General features: G+C 39.3%; 2 protein-coding genes across 2 annotated transcripts in view; one reads left to right on the forward strand and one right to left on the reverse strand.

Moving 5' to 3' along the window:
• Window positions 1-1021: 1021 nt before the first annotated feature.
• C2H17orf67 (chromosome 2 C17orf67 homolog) overlaps window positions 1022-17360 on the reverse strand; it is a 35834-nt gene continuing 19495 nt past the window's right edge. Inside the window, exons 3-4 of the mRNA XM_072646771.1 lie at window positions 8839-8973; window positions 1022-1521 (exon numbers count right to left, since the gene is read on the reverse strand). Coding sequence (XP_072502872.1) covers window positions 8857-8973 — 117 coding nt within the window. The 3' untranslated portion in view covers window positions 1022-1521; window positions 8839-8856. The remainder of the gene's footprint in view (window positions 1522-8838; window positions 8974-17360) is intronic.
• Window positions 14963-16887, forward strand: LOC140528702 (isopentenyl-diphosphate Delta-isomerase 1-like). Its single transcript, XM_072646772.1, has one exon. It carries the CDS (start codon window positions 15066-15068, stop codon window positions 15654-15656), a length of 591 nt encoding a protein of 196 aa, XP_072502873.1. The 5' UTR covers window positions 14963-15065; the 3' UTR covers window positions 15657-16887.

Genomic DNA, 17360 nt, shown 5'->3' on the forward strand with positions numbered 1-17360 from the left:
CCTTACTGCACCTTGGCCATAGGACAGGTCATCGGTTGGCTAGGGTCAGTGCATGGGTTGAAGTCAATGAGAGGTGCTATTGATGAGAGTTTAGCATATAACTATAACCAATCAATAGGTTGATTCAGGGTCATTAGACTAGGAAATTAGTGCTTAGGAGAGTTCCTGAGAAGTCTCTGTCTAGGTAGGACATATAATTGGAAATGGTTAATGGGTAGAGAAAGAGGAACTGGTGCAGTGGATAAAGCACCAGGCCTGATGTCAGAAAGATCTGAGTTCAAATTTAATCTCTGATGCTTACTAGCTCTGTGACCCTGGGCAAGTCATTTCACCTCTCTTTGCTTCTGTTTCCTTATCTGTAAAATGTGAGGAATAATACCACTTACCTCCCAGGGTTTTTGTGAGGATCAAATGAGATAATAGTTGGAAAGTACTTAGCACAGGGCCTGACACAGAGTAATCACTATACAAATTATGGCTGTTATTAATATTATTACTATCTCTCTACCTGTTGTATCTACTCAATAGAATGTGTCACTTAAAGGTAAGGGCTATTTTGTTTTTGCCTTTATATTTCCAGGACCTATTCCAGAGACTTGCACATACTAGGCCCTTATTAATGCTTGTGAGTTAAGTTAAAACTCATTCATTCCTCAGCCATCCTTTTGCTAGACATGTTGTTCAGTCATTTCAGTCCTGTCCAACTTTTCGTGATCCCATTTGGGGTTTTCTTGGCAAGAATACTGGAGTGGTTTGCCATTTCCATCTCTAGGTCATTTTACAGATGAGAAAACTAAGGTAAACAGGGTTAAGTGACTTGCCCAGAGTCATACAGCTAGTAAGTATCTGAGGCCAGATTAGCACCACCTAAGCTACCCTTTGTTAAACATAGTCCCCCAGTATGCCCCTTGCTGCAGGTTGTCTGACCCATGCCTGGCCCCTTGTTATCTGCTTATCCCTATGTTTTCTCTTCCACTTGCTTGTCTGGCTTTCAAAGAAATCAAAGCATTACAAAAACAGATTGAATGTCAGTATTTATTTATTATAATAGGTGGGGGACAGGAGGGAGAGACTAGGGAAAGCTGGTAGAGTATAACTGAAGCAATCAGAATATTTATGCTGCCCAAGTGGTATGCTTCACTACTATAAACAATGTTTTCACCCAAATTCTTAAGCCCAGAGGCCTCTTGGCAGCTCCTTGCCTAGAACATGTCCCTTAGTAGAATGTAAACTCTACTGCTCTGCTCACCCTCAAACCTAGTAGGAAACCTCCATGGGCACCTAGGCTTCCATGCTGTACTAGTATGTAGGATCTGGGCAGTTGGCAGCATGAAGCATCAAACGCAAATATATCATCCATCCCTTGGGCAACCTTTGCAATTGGTGTGTTTTAGTAAGATGGCACCAAATTCCACAAGCCCTGAAGATACCCATTCCTATGGTCAGGAAAGAAATGCAGAAGGACATTTATACTGCTTAAATGCAATATGGGTTGTTTCCTCAAAAAGCAATTGTTGGCATCTGCAAGAGAATGAGAAAATATTTTTTTTAGAACCAAGGCTAAGGGCAGTGCTAGAAAAGCAGTAGAGGCATGGTAGAAAAGGTATTTGACTTGAGAGTCAGCAGACTTGGGTTCAAATCCCCTGCAAATACCTACTAGCTATATGACCCTGGGCATGTTCTAAGACTGTAGTTCTAGAGCTGGAAAGACGCTGAGGTCAGTTAGTCCAATTCTGTGGTAGAATCACTATCTACCAGGCCCCCTCCCCGATCCAGGAAAGGTTATTTTTTTTCCCTAAAAGGCAAGAAGAAAGATGTCCCTGGGTTTTGGCTGGCTCAAGGGATAAGACTCAAGCTATGTTTTTCCTGGTGGCTCCTGGCCCTATTGATGTGACATGAAAAGGCCCATGTAGAGTTAAGGTCCTTCAGACTTGGTAGATATCCTCAAGCCATGACAATCATCACACTCTGCCCAGTTGACTGAACCTGAGTTAAGTGCTATAGCATCCTTGTCAAGTATCCTTTCTAATTGATGACTAAGTAAACCTCCTCTTGTCAAGCATCGAATGGTCCCTGAGTGTCTCATTTTGTGCCAATACAGAACCTAGACTAACAGGGGATTGGACTGAGTCAGTTTCATCCATTAAAAACCTTGCATTCAGCAACATGGTCCAGTGACCAACTAGAAACATGGTACAATGACTGACTTTGATAGACTTAGCTCTTCTCAGGAATGAAATGATCTAAGAGAATTCTAAAAGACTCATGATGGAAAGGACTATGGAGTCTGAACGCAGATCAAAGCAGATTATTTTCTGTCTTTTTTTCTTTCTTGGGGTTTTTTCCTTTTGTTCTAATTTTTCTTTCACAATATGACTAATATGTTTAGTATTATTGCACCTGCATAGGCTCTATCAGATTGTTTACCATCTTGGCAAGGGAGAAAAAATTTTGGAATTCGAAATCTTATAAAAGTGAATGTTGAAAACTTTCTTTACATATAATTGAAAAAAATAAAATACTATTAAGTGGGAGGGGGAATCTTAGCATTTTGTAAGTGAGAAAGTAAGCCTAAAAGGGTTGGGTGACTTGCGCAGGGTCACACAGGTAGTGTCAGTGGTGAGATGTGACCCCAGATCCTCTGACCAGAGAGCCAGTCCTTTCCCCTGTGCCATACTCTGTACCCCAATAACAAAATGTACATCACAACATATTCACTACCTATCTCACAGGATTATTGCAAGGAGAGTGCTTTGTCAAACCTAAAAATGCCATAGGAATATAAGCTATTATTATTAATAGCTACCCAGCAATATTTGCAATATGTTCTCTTGAAAGAGTTGGGCAAAGATATTAACCTGATGGTAACCTGAGAAGAGCTGTCCCACCCTGGAAGTCATCCCTGAATACTGTGGCACTGTGAGCCCAACACAGAGGGAGAGCAGGGAGGGATTTCTCACCTTAGTTTTGTATTTCTCCACTAAACTCCTCATAGTATCACAAATTTGGAGCTGGAAGAGACCCTAGGAGTCATCTACTCCAGGTCTTTTATTTTACAGAAGAGGAAACTAATGAACGCAGAATCATAGATTTAGAGAAGAGACCCCAGAAGCCATCTAGAACAAGCCCTTCATTTTACAGATGAAGGCACTGAAACTCAGGGGGGCTGAGTGCCCTGCCAAAGTCACATGGGTTGTAAGGAGCAGAGATGGGACTTAAACCCAAGCCCTCTGTTGTAACATCCAGTGCCTTTCCCACTGTATACACCTCCTGAGAGGGGTCCAGAGACAGCACAGTGTTGTTCAAAGGGAGCTGCACTTGACATTGGAAGACCTGGATTGGAGCCTGACATTTACAGGATGTATGACAGTAGACAAAGCGTTGCAGCTCTCTGAACCTCAGTTCTCTTTCCTGAAAAATGTGGATAAAAATTACAATAACTATCTTGCAAAATTCTTATGAGGATAGAGCTTTATAAACTGCTAAAGCACTTGATAAGTGCTAAAAAGCCACCCCTCAGTTAGAAGTTAGATCAGGTCTTTCTCAGGGACAAAAGGCATGGTTAGTGCATGATAGAAACTGTAGAACCCATTCCCACGAAGTCAAGGTCTCAGTGCAGTGTCTCCTGCAATCAGTGTTAAGAACACAGATTGAGGCATGGTCCCATATTGCCTATGGTTATTGTTCAGTCACTTTTTAGTTGTGTTCAACTCTTTGTGATGCCATTTTGGTTTTTCTTGGCAGAGATACTGGGATGGTTTGCCATTTCCTGCTCCAGCTTGTTTTACAGATGAGGAAACTGAGGCAAACAGGGTTAAATAACTTGCCCAGGGTCACACAGCTAGTAAATTTCTGAGGCCAGATTTGAACTCAGGATTGCAGGCCTGGTACTCTATCTACTTTGTCACCTAGCTGCCCTCCTTATTACCTAAGACAATGCTAAGTATAACCCTACATATCGGCATAAGAGACTTATTTCATTTGGTAAGGGATCTTTTGAGAGAGAAACTCCAGGAAAGCCATCAGGAGATAAGAGATGAGTGAAAAGCAAACTGGAGCCCTTGAGGTCACGGATGTCTATATGAACTCTAGCCTCACTTTGTATCTTGACCTCTAGGGCTCCAAAAACTGTGGAGAGTGGACCCACCCTGAGTGAGATTATTATCTTCTTCCTGGTTTGAGCTGAGATTTTATCTCACTCTCAGATGAAGGGTGAACATATTCTTGGATCTTTTTGGGGATATTCAAATCGTAGAGCTTCTCTGATTTCTGTTTGCTGCTTACATAAATGAGTTCACTCATTATTCACTATTTGTGATGGTCTTTTGTGTAACCAGCATTTGGTGGGGAAAAGTGTAAGTTAAGGGATAAATATCTTGATATCATTCAGGGAAGTGGCTTTTGTTAAACCTATTAAACCCCTAGACTGGAGATATTTGAGGGATGGCAGGTACAATTTTATTTTGACTTCTCTCTTGGAGACTGGAGTGTTAGCCTATTTTCAGCTATCCTGCCTGCCCCTCCCCCATGCTAGGCTGCTAGTGGTACAAGCCTGACCCTGTTCTTACTTTCAGCCAAAGGGAACAAAACTTCAGATCCAATGTATCCAGGCCATCCATGAATTACATGTCCCTATGTGTGTTTAGCCCAATTCCATATAAATTATAAATTAACATATATTAGATATTGATATATTTTTAAAGGAAGCTGCCATTTTAAAGTTTTATTTCTCTGAATCAGATTTGTGGGAGACTAAAAGAAAAATGGGTATGATTTCTTTTAAACCACTTTGGAGAAGAAATTTGTCCCAGGTACGGAATTCAGCATTGTCAAGTCAAGTGCAAAGAAATGCCCATGACTCCCTAAATATTAAAAATAATCATTCACATGTCTATAGTGATTAATATTCCCTAAGTGCTTTCCTCACAACTCTGAGAGGTAGGCAGTGTAAGTATTATGAGACCAGTTTTACAGATGAGACAACTGAGGCTCACAGAGACAAAAGACGATTGAACCAAATTCTCAAAGCCCTTCCTAGTATACATCATGCTTCCTCTTCTAGCCCAGGGGTTCAGCTTGGACCTATGTGCCCTTGTGAGAAAGAGATCTAATAGTTGCTAGAAACCTGAAGGAAGTGTGTTGTACTGGAAAGCACAGTGGTTCTGGAGTCAGAAGACTTGTGTTCAAATACTTCTTCTGTTGCTACTTATATTTTCTAAGTCAAGTCACTTAAACTCCCTGGGCCTCAATTTTCCCATCTGTAAAATGAAGGGATAGGCAAAAGACATGGTCAAAAGATATGAATGAAATCCAAGATGACAATAAACAAATATAAAAAATTCTCCAGATCACATAATAAGAGGAAAGCAAATTAAAGCAATTCTGAGGTTCTACCTCACAATCATCAGATTGTTAAATATCACCCAAAAAATGGAAATTGTTGGGTGGGCTGCAGAAAAACAGACCCTATTGGTGTAACTATGAATTGGAAAGCAATTTGGAATTGTACTATAAAGGACACTAAACCATGCATACGCTTTGACCCACCACTATCACTAAAAAGCCAAAGAGGAGAAAGAGGAGGAGGAGGAAAAGGAGAAGAAGAAGAAGAAGAAGAAGAAGAAGAAGAAGAAGAAGAAGAAGAAGAAGAAGAAGAAGAAGAAGAAGGAGGAGGAGGAGGAGGAGGAGGAGGAGGAGGAGGAGGAGGAGGAGGAGGAGGAGGAGGAGGAGGAGAAGGAGAAGGAGAAGGAGAAGGAGAAGGAGGAGAAGGAGGAGGAGGATCCACTTGGATAAAAATATCTCTGGCAGATCTTTTTATAGTAGAAAAGAAATGGAAACTTAGGGAGTGATCATCTATTAGGTAATAGCTAAACAAATTATGTTGTATGAATATAATGGAATATTACTGTGCCATAAGAAATAATGAATTGGACAGTTTCAGAGAAACTTGGAATTTCATGTTTATTTTCAATTCTCGTTTTCTCTTCTATTAAGTATATAGAAATCCTCATCTTAGTGGGTGTTTGTAAAATTCAAAAGTCAAAAAAAAAATGTAATGAGGGGATGGGACTAGATGGCTTCTGCGGTCCCTCCTAGCCTTGAATACGTGATATTTTGAAAAGGGATGACTTGTGAGGGTAAAAACATGAGATTTGTCATCAAATATCACAGAGCAAGAAGTAATTAATTACTTATTCCTTGAAAACTCTGAAAGGGAAACTAGTGCCAACGTATGAAAGCTACAGATATCAGATTTTGCTTAAATATAATAACTTTCTAACAATCAGCACTATTCAAAAATAGAACAAGCTGCTTTGTAAATTTCACCTCTTTGGAAACATTGAAGCAGCCACTAAATGAATGACCACTATTCAGAAATAACGTAGATGGAATCATGGCATTTATTTGGAGGCTTAGAATAGATGGACTCAGATAACTGATTTTGAATTAATAGGGACCTCAGAGGTCATGTACACTAACCTCCTCCTTTTAGAAATGAGATAATTGGGGCTCAGAGAAATGAAATTTGTCTGAAGTCTTATAGGTAGTAAGTGGTGGAGCTGAGATTCAAATTCAGGTCATCTGTCACTCAATGTGGCACTATTTCCTCTGTCCTGCACCTCACCCCTGTTTCATCTTTAAAGCTTTTAGAGGCTCCAAACCCAAAGCAGAAACCAAATTCATAACTAAAATTGCTTCCCTAACGCATATTACCCCTCCTTCATTGCTTTATTTCTCTTCTTTTCCACCAGTTTGCCTCTTTCATGTTTCCTCCATCTCAGAAACAAGGAGGGCCACTCTGCAGTTTCCCCAACTCATCTTTTCATTTTACCAAGTTGATGCTGTCATCTGGCGGTGAAAAGAAGCAACTGCAGGTTTAAACAGCATTCTATGAGAACCATTTCTCTCTATCATGCTTCACATCCCATGATTTCTAGGAATGCATCCGGTGGAAAGGAGAATTTGCATGCATTGTAAAAATATCAGATTGATTATTATCTCAGGGAGAGGGAAGAGTAGTGAGGGAGAGTTTGGGAACATAAATTTTTTTTTTTTACAAAATGTTAAAAATTGCTTTAACATGTATCAATTATTTTTATCTAATCAATTAATTGATTGATTGATATTATTTTAAAGGGTTCATTAAAATCCAGATTTTTAAAAAATGAATGATCAACAAGCCATCTTTGTGACCACTGAAATACTACATCTGCTGTGGACCTTCTACTCACCATCCACTAGGAGGTGGCCCTCCCTAGTCACCACTTCCTTTTGTGTGTTGTCTCTTTGTTCCCGTCCAAGGCAGGAACTGTCTTTAATTTTTGTATTTATATTCTCAGCAGAGTGCCTGGCAAACAGTAGGCACTCAATAAATGTTTTTTGTTCATTCATTCTTCCATGGATCTGCACAAAATTAAAAGGTTAGCCCCCTGAGTTCTGAAGTTTTTTCAAAGTCACCCAAGGCAAATGTTTGTCTAGTGTATTTTTAGAACCTTCCAGAAAGAAGATTCTACCATCAGGTAAGAATCGATGCTATGGACCAAAGAATCAACAAAATATCGTTCAATTCAGTAAATATCTGAGTGCCTGCAGGGTACAATGCACTGTACCAAATGCTGATAATCCAAAGACAGAAATAGTCCTCATCTTCAAGAACTGTACATGCTAATGAAGGACACAACATATACCTAGATAGTGTAATGTAAGATAAACCCACTTAGGAGGACAAAAGCTCTAGAAATCAGGGAATTCAGAAAAGCTTTCTGAAGAAGGTGACACAGTAACACAATGGCTTTCTTTTAGTCCCAACTAAAATCCCTTCTTCTACAGGAAGCCTTTCCCAACCCCTCTTAATTCTAGTGCCTTTCCTCTCTTACTCATTTCCTATTTATTCTGTATGTATCTTGTCTGGACAGATTTATTTGCTTGTTGTCTCCCCCATTTAGATTGTGAATTCCTTGAATTCCTTTGCTCTTTTTGTATCCCCACTGCTTAGCACGGTGCCTGGAACTTACAGTAGGTGCTAAATAAATATACTGACTGACAATGACAACAGAGAAAGCCATAGCAATGGACTTTGAGAACTTAGGTTCTGACGCCTACTATCTGTATGACCATAGACAAGTCATTTAAATCATCTGAGCCTCAGTTTCTTCATCTGTAAAATGAAGAATTTAGACTAGATTACCTCTGAGGTCCCTTGCAGTTCTGTATCTATGATCCAGTGATCCTCAGTGGAAGGTAAATTCCCTGAAAGGTTGAGTTGAGGAAGGTGTACATTCTAGGCATGGCAGATAAATAGGCTGCGCAAAGACCCAGGGAAACAGTAAGTAGTATAGTTTGACTGCAAGGTGGACTTTGTGAAATGGACTAATGAGAAGTGAGGCTGAGAAGAAAGCGGTGAGCCAACGGCTTCAGGTGCAAGGCTGAGGCATCTGCACCTTCTCCTAGAGGCGATGGGGAGCCACTGAAGGTTTTTGAGCAAGGATTCAGAATTGGTCAGAGCAACTTTATATTTTGGCAGCTACGTGAAGAAAGGATTAAAGAGGGAAGGAATTGGGAGCCAGGAAAACAGGTAGGATATAACACAAATAAAGCACATTTTCTTGTTACTGTCCAAGATAACATGCAAGATTCTACATATCTCACCTACTCTACAGAATCACAAAACAGACACAAAACATACTAGCAGCTGACTCACTTTCTCCTCTCAAGTCCCAATGTTCCCCCATCTTAGGGGAATAGTGATAAGTAAAACAGTGATAAGTAAAAAGAAGAGAAAGAAAAATTCACATAAATGAGTATACTGGGAGAAAAGCATTCTGGGAAACAGCATACCTGAGAATTCCAGACCTATTAGATAGGATGGACCAGATTCCTGTCACAATGTGGCTTGCAGTGTGGATTCAGCCAGTGTTCAAGGAATTGCTCCTCTGCTCTGTGCTCCAGTTGAAGAAGGTGAAGCATGTATTCCTATTGAAAATAAAACATCACATTGCAGGTGGGAAAAGTGAATACGTCAAGGCTCATCTGACCACTCCATCAAGTGGCAAGCGCTTTGTAAGCACCTACTAGGTGCCAGGCAGGCACTGTTCTAGGCAATGGCTTTACAAAGAAAAAAAAGAAATAGCTCCGAAGGAAATTACATCCCATCAGGGAAGACGGCATATACACATATGACCATATATAAAATATATATAAGTACAACGTAGTTTTGGTGAGGAGACTCTAGTACCTGGGAGGAATGAGGAAAGGTCTCATGAAGAAGGTGGTGCTTGGGCTGAACTTTGAAGGAAACTAGGGATTTTAAGAGATAGAGATGAGGAAGCAGTGCTTTTCTCTCATGGGGGATGGCCAACACCGAAGTACAGAAACAAGAGATAGAGCATTGTGTGTGAGGGGCACCAACGACAGCCTGCCTAGACCATAGAGTACATGAAACAGAGCAACACATAATGAGGCTGTAAAGATAGGTTGGATCCAGATGGCAAATAACTTCAATGTCAATCAGATGAATGTATATTTCCATCTTTGGAATTACTGGAACGCCTGGAATTTACCAAATTAGGTAGTAACATGCTCAGATCTATGCTTCAGAAAAATCATTTTGGAGGTTTTGTAACAGAAAAAGAGAAAGAATTGAGACAGAGAGACCAAGTAAGATGTTATTGCAATAGGTCATGTGAAAGGTAGGGTGGTAGTGGTAGATATATAGATGTGGGAATCATCTGCATAGAAATTATCTTTAAGCTTATGTAAGGTGATGAGATCACCAAGGAAGAGGATAAAGAGAGAAGCATGCCCAAGATGGAATTTTAGGGCACAAAAACAGATAGGGGACAGGACATAAATGACACAACAAAGGAATCTGAAGAAGAATGTCAGCTAAGGAAGAGAACATAAAACATAGAATCGTAAGGGATGAAGCCAACTTCAGAGTAAGAGTAGAGGAATCTTAAGAATGAAGTAGGACTAGGAAGGCTCAAATACTGCTGTAGGATAAGTGGCTGAAGACCACTTGAGATGAGATTTCTTTTCAGTGATCTAACAAAGGCATAATTTTACTAGTATAGAGATTGCATCTATGGTGCAGTAGTTAACTCCTTTCCATAGTAGATAAACTTCAACATCAATGTATGTCCTGTAAGGACCACCAACTCAATATATCCAAAACAATTCATCACCTTTCCTTTCATCCATGTCTCCCTCTTCCTAGTTGCTCTATTTCTGTTGAGGGATCACTGTGCTAATCACCCAGATTCACAACCTCAAAATCATTCTAAACTCACTCTTTCACCCAGCATGTTAAGTCTTGTGAATTTTACTTCCACTGTATCACTCACATTTGTCCCGATGTCTCCAATCATAGGACTGCCATCCTAGTTTTGGCCCAGATTCGATTCTCATCTGGACTACTGCATAGCCTCCTAATTGTGTTCCCTGCCTCAAGTGTCTCCGATCCTTCCTCCACACAGCAGTTCAATTAGTGTTCCTAAAGCACTGGTCTGACCATGTCACTCCCCTTTTCAGCAAACTCAAGGGGCCCTCTTTAATCTCTAGGATGAAAAAAATTCTTTTGTTTGTCATTTAAAGTCCTTCACAAACTTACATGAACTGATGCCAAGTGAAGTAAGCAGAATAAGCAGAACCAGGAGAACACTGTACGGTAACCACAGCATTGTGCAATGATCAACTATAATTGACTTAGCTCTTCTCAGCAATACAAGGATCAAAGACAATTGCCAAAACCTCATAATGAAACATATTATCAACATCCAGAAAGAGAACTGATAGAGTCAATGCAAATCAAAGCATACTATTTTCACTTTATTTTTTCATGTTTTTTTCTTTTGTTCTGTTTCCTCTTTCACAATATGACTTACATGAAAATATATTTTACATGACTGCACATACATCAAATTATTTACTGTCTTAGGGAGGGGAAGGGGGAGGAAAGGAGAAATTTTGGAACTCAAAATTTTATTTTTAAAAAAATGAATGTTAAAAATTGTCTTTGCATATAATTGGATTTAAAAAGCCCTTTAAACCTATCTCCAACATACCTTTCCAGTCTCCTTCTACATCTTTCTCCTTCATACATTCTTTGGTTTAGCCAAAGTGACCTTCATGCTCTTCCTCACAAATGACCCTCCATCTCTTGCCTGTGTTTTGTCCCCAATGTCTAGAATGTACTCCCTTCTCATTTTCTCCATCTTGGAATACCTACTTTCCTTCAAAGCTCATCTCAAATCCTACCTCCTACTTCCTAATCTCCCCAGTTCCTCTGAAATTACCTTGCATTTTTGTATATACTAAGATATATATAATATAGATATATATCTACTAAGATATATGTTGTCTCATATACATTCAATAGAATAGAAGTTGCTTGAGAGCAGGGACAGTTTCATTTTTGTCTTTGTATACCCAGTGCCTGGCAAATAGTAGCCTTTTAATAAATAAACACTAATTGAATGATACATGAATTGCAGTGGCCAACTTCCTTTAATCTGGGGGAAGGGTGAGGTAGAGGGGGTGAGGCATTAATGAATGAAGCCATTAAAAATGCCAGAGAAATCATAGTACCAGAATGGGCTATATTCTATACATTACTATATATATTATGTGTATATTACTATACATTCTATACTATACATTCTCCAATTCAACCTCACCAAGAACAACATTCCCTTCTATGAAATTCCTGGCCATTGGTGAACCATCTTCTGCCTAGGTTGCAAGTAAAGAGCTCATTCACCACAAGACAAGCCATGCCATTGTTGGATAGCTCTGTTATTGTTTTTCTCCTTACACTGATGTTGAAATCTGTGCAACTATTAACTGCCACCCATTGGTTTATATAACACAGAGAACAAATTCAGTCCCATAGATGTTTGAATATTTGAAGACAGTTTTCCAATCTACCACTATTATCACTTCAGCCCGAAGCCTTCTTTTCCTCAATCTAAGTTTCCTTAGTTTCTTCACTGGTTCTTATATAGGATTAGATTTAAAAGTGGACAAGACCTTGAAAATCTCACAGTTCTACTGATGAGTGAAATGAAATCCAGATGGGTGACATTACTTGCCCAAAGTCACCTAGTGATTGTTCTTGTTCATCCTTCATTTTTGAAGAGTGCCAGTGACATCATGGGGGATGTCTTGACTCCTGCGTGAACTGGATTTAAGTGAGGCAGAGTTGCCCAAAGTCATCAGCCTCACTCTCTCTTCCAGAGTTATCAAAGTCCAGTGGCAAAACAAAAGTCAGGATGACTGATGACAGCCCAAGATACAGTGAATGACCTCAGCATCTTTGATATCTGACCAAGCTCTAAGCACTCCACAGTGTCTGCTTCAGCCTCCTTCGTGGCCACTGGAATGAATTGTTCTCATCTACCTGTTTCATTGGGTGAAGTCTTCACATTCTTGGTGTAGACAGCCCCTACCTCGCCAACAGCTTTGAGGCCTGCTAGTTACCCTCAATCTGGGTTAGTTCATCTGCCGAGATGGTTTACTGAGATGGCCACTGCACATGCTACAGCTTCTTAAAAGGTGAGAATTGGTTGAGAAGTAGACACTGAAAGTGGATGAGCAGCCCTGAAAAGGGTTTGTCAAGCCCTCACACCAATGTTACTGATCCTCACTGAACACCCCATACACCTCACAGCAGTAGTAATGAGCAGAGAGCAGAATTCAAACCAGTTCCTCTAACTGTAAATCCATCAGTCTCCTGCTCCATTTTTTTCTCCATTTGTGACGATATCCAGATCTCTTACCATCATGGTCACCCTCCTATGAACACAAATTTTGTCCATGACTCTCTTATCCTTAAAAAAAACTCTCATTAGATTCTATGATCCCTGATAATTATCATTTTACATTTGTCCCCTTCTCAACTAAATTACCTGAAAGAGACATCTACACTAAGCGACCTTATTTCCTCTCCTCTCACTTTCTTTTCTTTTCTGACTTTCAGTCTCATCATTCAATTAAAACTGTCTCTCCAGAGTTACCAATGATCTCTTAGTTGCCAAATCTCTTAGTTGCTCTTTCTCAGTCCTCATCCTTCTCTACCTCTTTGTAGCATTTGACATAGTTGATAGACTTCTCCCCTGGATTCTGTTCTCTGAGTTTTCATGGCACTGCTCCTTCTTGGTTTTCCTTCTCCCCATCTGACCATCCCTTCTCAATCTCCTTTACTTTATCCATGTCACATCTGTTAACTGTAAGGGTCCCCCAGCTCTGCCCTAGATCCTTTTCTGTGTTGTTTTTTTCTCTACACTCTCTTGTTTGACATCATTAGCTTCCAAGGATTCAACCATGATATCTATGTTGATGCTTCTATACACCCAGCCCTATTTTCTCTGCTGAGTTCTAGTCTTACATCACTAAACTGCCTAATAGACATCTCAGGGACATCTCAAAGTCAGCATGTCCAAAACTGAGCTCATCATTCCTCCTTGCCCCCAAACCCATCCCTCTTCTGTACTTCCTCAATACTGCCAAGGGTACTGCTATCTTCCTGGTCATCTAGGTTCACAATTTCAGTGCCATCATTGATTCCACATGTTAACTCATCCTTTGTATTCAATCAGTTGACAAATATTATCATTTCTATTTCCATAACATCTCTTGCATATGTCCTCATTTCTTCACCCATACAGCCAACATCCTAATTCATGATCTTATCACCTTTTGTCTGAACTACTGCAACAACCTTCTCATTGGTCTTCCTTACTCATCTCTCTGTACTGCGGTCTATCCTACACATAGCTGTCAAAGTTTTGCCCCTAAAGTGTAGGTCTAAGCATGTCGCTCCAATTCAATAAGCTCCAGTGACTTGCTGTTACCTCTAAGATCAAATATGAAATTCTCCATTTGACATTTAAAGCTCTTCATAACATGATCCCTTCCTATATTTCCAAAATTCTTAATCATTACTCCCCTCCATGTACCAAATCAGTCTACTTACTGCTTCTCCCACATGTAACTCCCATCTCCAATCACCATGCCTTTGCTCTGGCTGACCCTCATGATAGGAATACTCTTTGTCCTCATCTATTCTTCTTAGAATTCCTGGATTCTTTAGATATACTAAATTATAATTTGATATTATATATATATATATATATACAATTTAATATAATTCTTTGCAATTGGCTCAAGTGCCACTTTCTTTAGGAAGCCTTTTGTTTTCTCTCAGCTATTAGTGCCTTCCCCTCTAAGGTTACCTGCCGACTACTACACGTGTATTTGTGCCTAGATATAAACATACTGAATCATCCAATAGAATACAATATCCATAAGGGCAGAGACTTCTTTTATTCTTTGCCTTTGTATTCTCAATGCTTAGCAGTCTTGCTTGGTACACACATAGTAAGTACTTAACAAATATTTGCTGATCGACTATGATATGACAGTCATATGACTGTGTGACTGTGATTTGTTGATAGACTGTGAATAAAAAAGTAGCCCTTCAGGCTACTATGAGACAAGGAAGAAGAGATCTGCCCTTTCTATCCAACTCTGACTTGTCCATTTCAGTGATGACATTCAAAGAGAAAACACTTAGATGGACTGTGAAATTTTTTTCTGTTGAGTAGCCCTGGAATAGATCACCTAAGACATTTTCCTAATTTTTGTTTTAGATGTGAAGAGTCCATTGCATTCCATCTATACCTTACCTCTGCTTCTGAGGAAGCATTTCTGCTCAGCACTCCTAAACAAAAATCAAGATACAATCACCAGGGTGAGTACAGGACCTAATTAAATAGGATCAGGTTAGTGGATAGCAGCCCCACCTACTGGTTAAGGAAGAAGTTTAACAGAAACTGTAACAAAGTATCTACTAGTAGTTACTTATCTCATGTTTATAAAATAATAACCACTCACATCTCCCTTTCTGTCAGCACTCTGTTGGGTTATAAATCTAGCTCATGTTAGAAATGTAATTCTTGGACAGTGTCGGCTACCGGTCCAGCGGCGTGGTCAGCGGAGCGGAGCCGCAGCATCGGGCCCTCGGCAGGAGCGCAGGCTTCTTGGGAAGGATTGAACAGATCATAACCATGCCTGAAATAAACACTGACAATCTTGATGAGCAGCAAGTTCAGCTCCTTGCAGAGATGTGCATTCTTATTGATGAAAATGATAACAAGATTGGTGCAGAGACTAAAAAGAATTGCCACCTGAATGAAAACATTGATAAAGGCTGTTTTACAAACACTTGTTGTAGTCATCCACTAAGCAACCCAGTGGAACTGGAAGAAAATAACGCCATTGGAGTAAGGCGGGCAGCTCAGAGACGTTTAAAAGCTGAACTAGGAATTCCCATGGAACAGGTTCCTCCAGAAGATATTTGCTATCTAACACGAATCCACTACAAGGCACAATCTGATGGGATTTGGGGAGAACATGAAATTGATTATATCTTGTTTGTGAGGAAGAATGTAACCTTAGATCCAGATCCCAATGAGATTAAAAGCTATTGTTATGTGACCAAAAAAGAACTAGAAGAACTCCTGGAAAAAGCAGCTAATGGTGAAATTAAGATTACACCCTGGTTCAAAATCATTGCTGAGACTTTTCTTTTTAAATGGTGGGATAACTTGAATCACTTGAATAGATTTGTTGAACATGAGAAAATTCATAGAATGTAAAAATGTGAGTCTAGAAAACTCCATATTGAATTCATTTTAAAATTACCTTGTTCTCTTTTATGAGGACCATCATAGATGATGCACTCTTTGAATATGTAGAAAGACCACTGGCTAGGTGACTGTAAATCATATGTGTTTGGTGTATACATGGCCAAATAGTGTATACATCTGGAAGATTTTTTATTTAAAAATAAAACAAAAACCACGCATGCCTGTAGACACACTCACAATTTAGCTAGATTAAATTTAACATGTGCCTAAAAAATCTATATGTGGCAAATTTACACAAATTAAGTTTTAATATGATTGGGACAGACTTTTCCAGTATCTTCGTTTCTTTTATGGTTCAGATAAAAGTATTTGTCTAAAGAAGGATTATATTTACTTCTAAAATATTGATTACCTTCTTATCTGCTTGGCTGTTTTGAAACATGCTGAAATAATTTCAGTGTAACTATTAAACAAGTACAGAAGATTCTAAGGCAACTGGTGATGTCTCAAAGGTTTGGTTTCTTTACCTCTATTCTGAGTGAAAATGGAGGTTAGTCATTCTGAAAGTGGGACCTTAAAAAAAAAGGAAGAAAAGAAAGTAGTTTTAAGTTTTACGACTGCTTTTTGTATAAATACTTGAATTCAAACAGCACTGTTCTAGGCAGAAATAACAGGACAAAACCTTTTCTAAAAAGTTTTTCAGCTAGGTACATTTTTCATATCAAAGTTTTAAAAATCAAAAAGACTGCAACTATTTATGAACTAGGAGTGTGGATCAGAAAACGTAGAGAGAATGACTTGATTATAGAAGAGAACAATTAAAGCCTGAGAGCTATTTTAAGATAGTGTAGAGTAAGACCTTCTGGGAGCCAGCCTGACTCAAGTGAATTTTGGTTACTGAGGTACTAAGATGCACAGTTTTAAGTTTTACCTGCTGATTTACTTGCCTACTATCTCTAAAATCTAGGGAGATTCTGTTAACCATAAGAAGTTATAGTCTAACAAAAGATGAAGAGAAAATTTAAAATTTGCTTTTTAAACCTGTGATGAACAGTGGGGATGAGGGAGGGAAGAATCCTGTCCTTAAATTTTAACATGTATTTATTTATAGTTTCTAAATGATTATATTGAACCTTTTTTGTCCTGCTCATCTGTATTCAGCATGGCTTATTATGATGGATTTATTTTACTAAACAAAGTATAAAAGTCAATAAAAGAATTTTCACATTCTTTAAAAAAAAAAAAAGAAATGTAATTCTTGTGACTGAAGGCATTTGCAAAACTTTCAGAAAAAAAATGTCGGTTGTGAGATTACCTTCATGATCACAGAATCTCCAGTTTGGAAGGGATCTCAGAGGTCATGGAGTTTAAGCTGAATCAGAAAACATGATTTCCCAGCATCCCATTCCCCATAGCAGATTCAATAGTCAACCATAGTTTTTGCATGAAGACCTCCAAAGAGGGGAAACATAACTCTGTCCTTTCAGATAGAGCACCAATGCAGGAGTCAGGAGGACCTGAGTTCAAATCTCACCTCAGACACTTGACACTCGCTAGCTGTGTGACCTTGGGCAAGTCACAATCCCAACTGCCTCATCCTGGGTCATCTCCAGCCATCCTGATGAACTCAGATGGCTCTGAAGGAGAAGCGAGGCTAGTGACCTGCACAGCCTTCCCTCACTCAAAACAAAGTCAAGTGCAAGTCATGTCATT

Source organism: Notamacropus eugenii, chromosome 2, assembly GCF_028372415.1.
Source record: "Notamacropus eugenii isolate mMacEug1 chromosome 2, mMacEug1.pri_v2, whole genome shotgun sequence".
Classification (NCBI taxonomy): Eukaryota; Metazoa; Chordata; class Mammalia; order Diprotodontia; family Macropodidae; genus Notamacropus; species Notamacropus eugenii.

Coding starts and splice junctions, on each gene's coding strand:
- LOC140528702 (XM_072646772.1), top strand. CDS start 15,066: ATGCCTGAAATAAACACTGACAATCTTGATGAGCAGCAAGTTCAGCTC.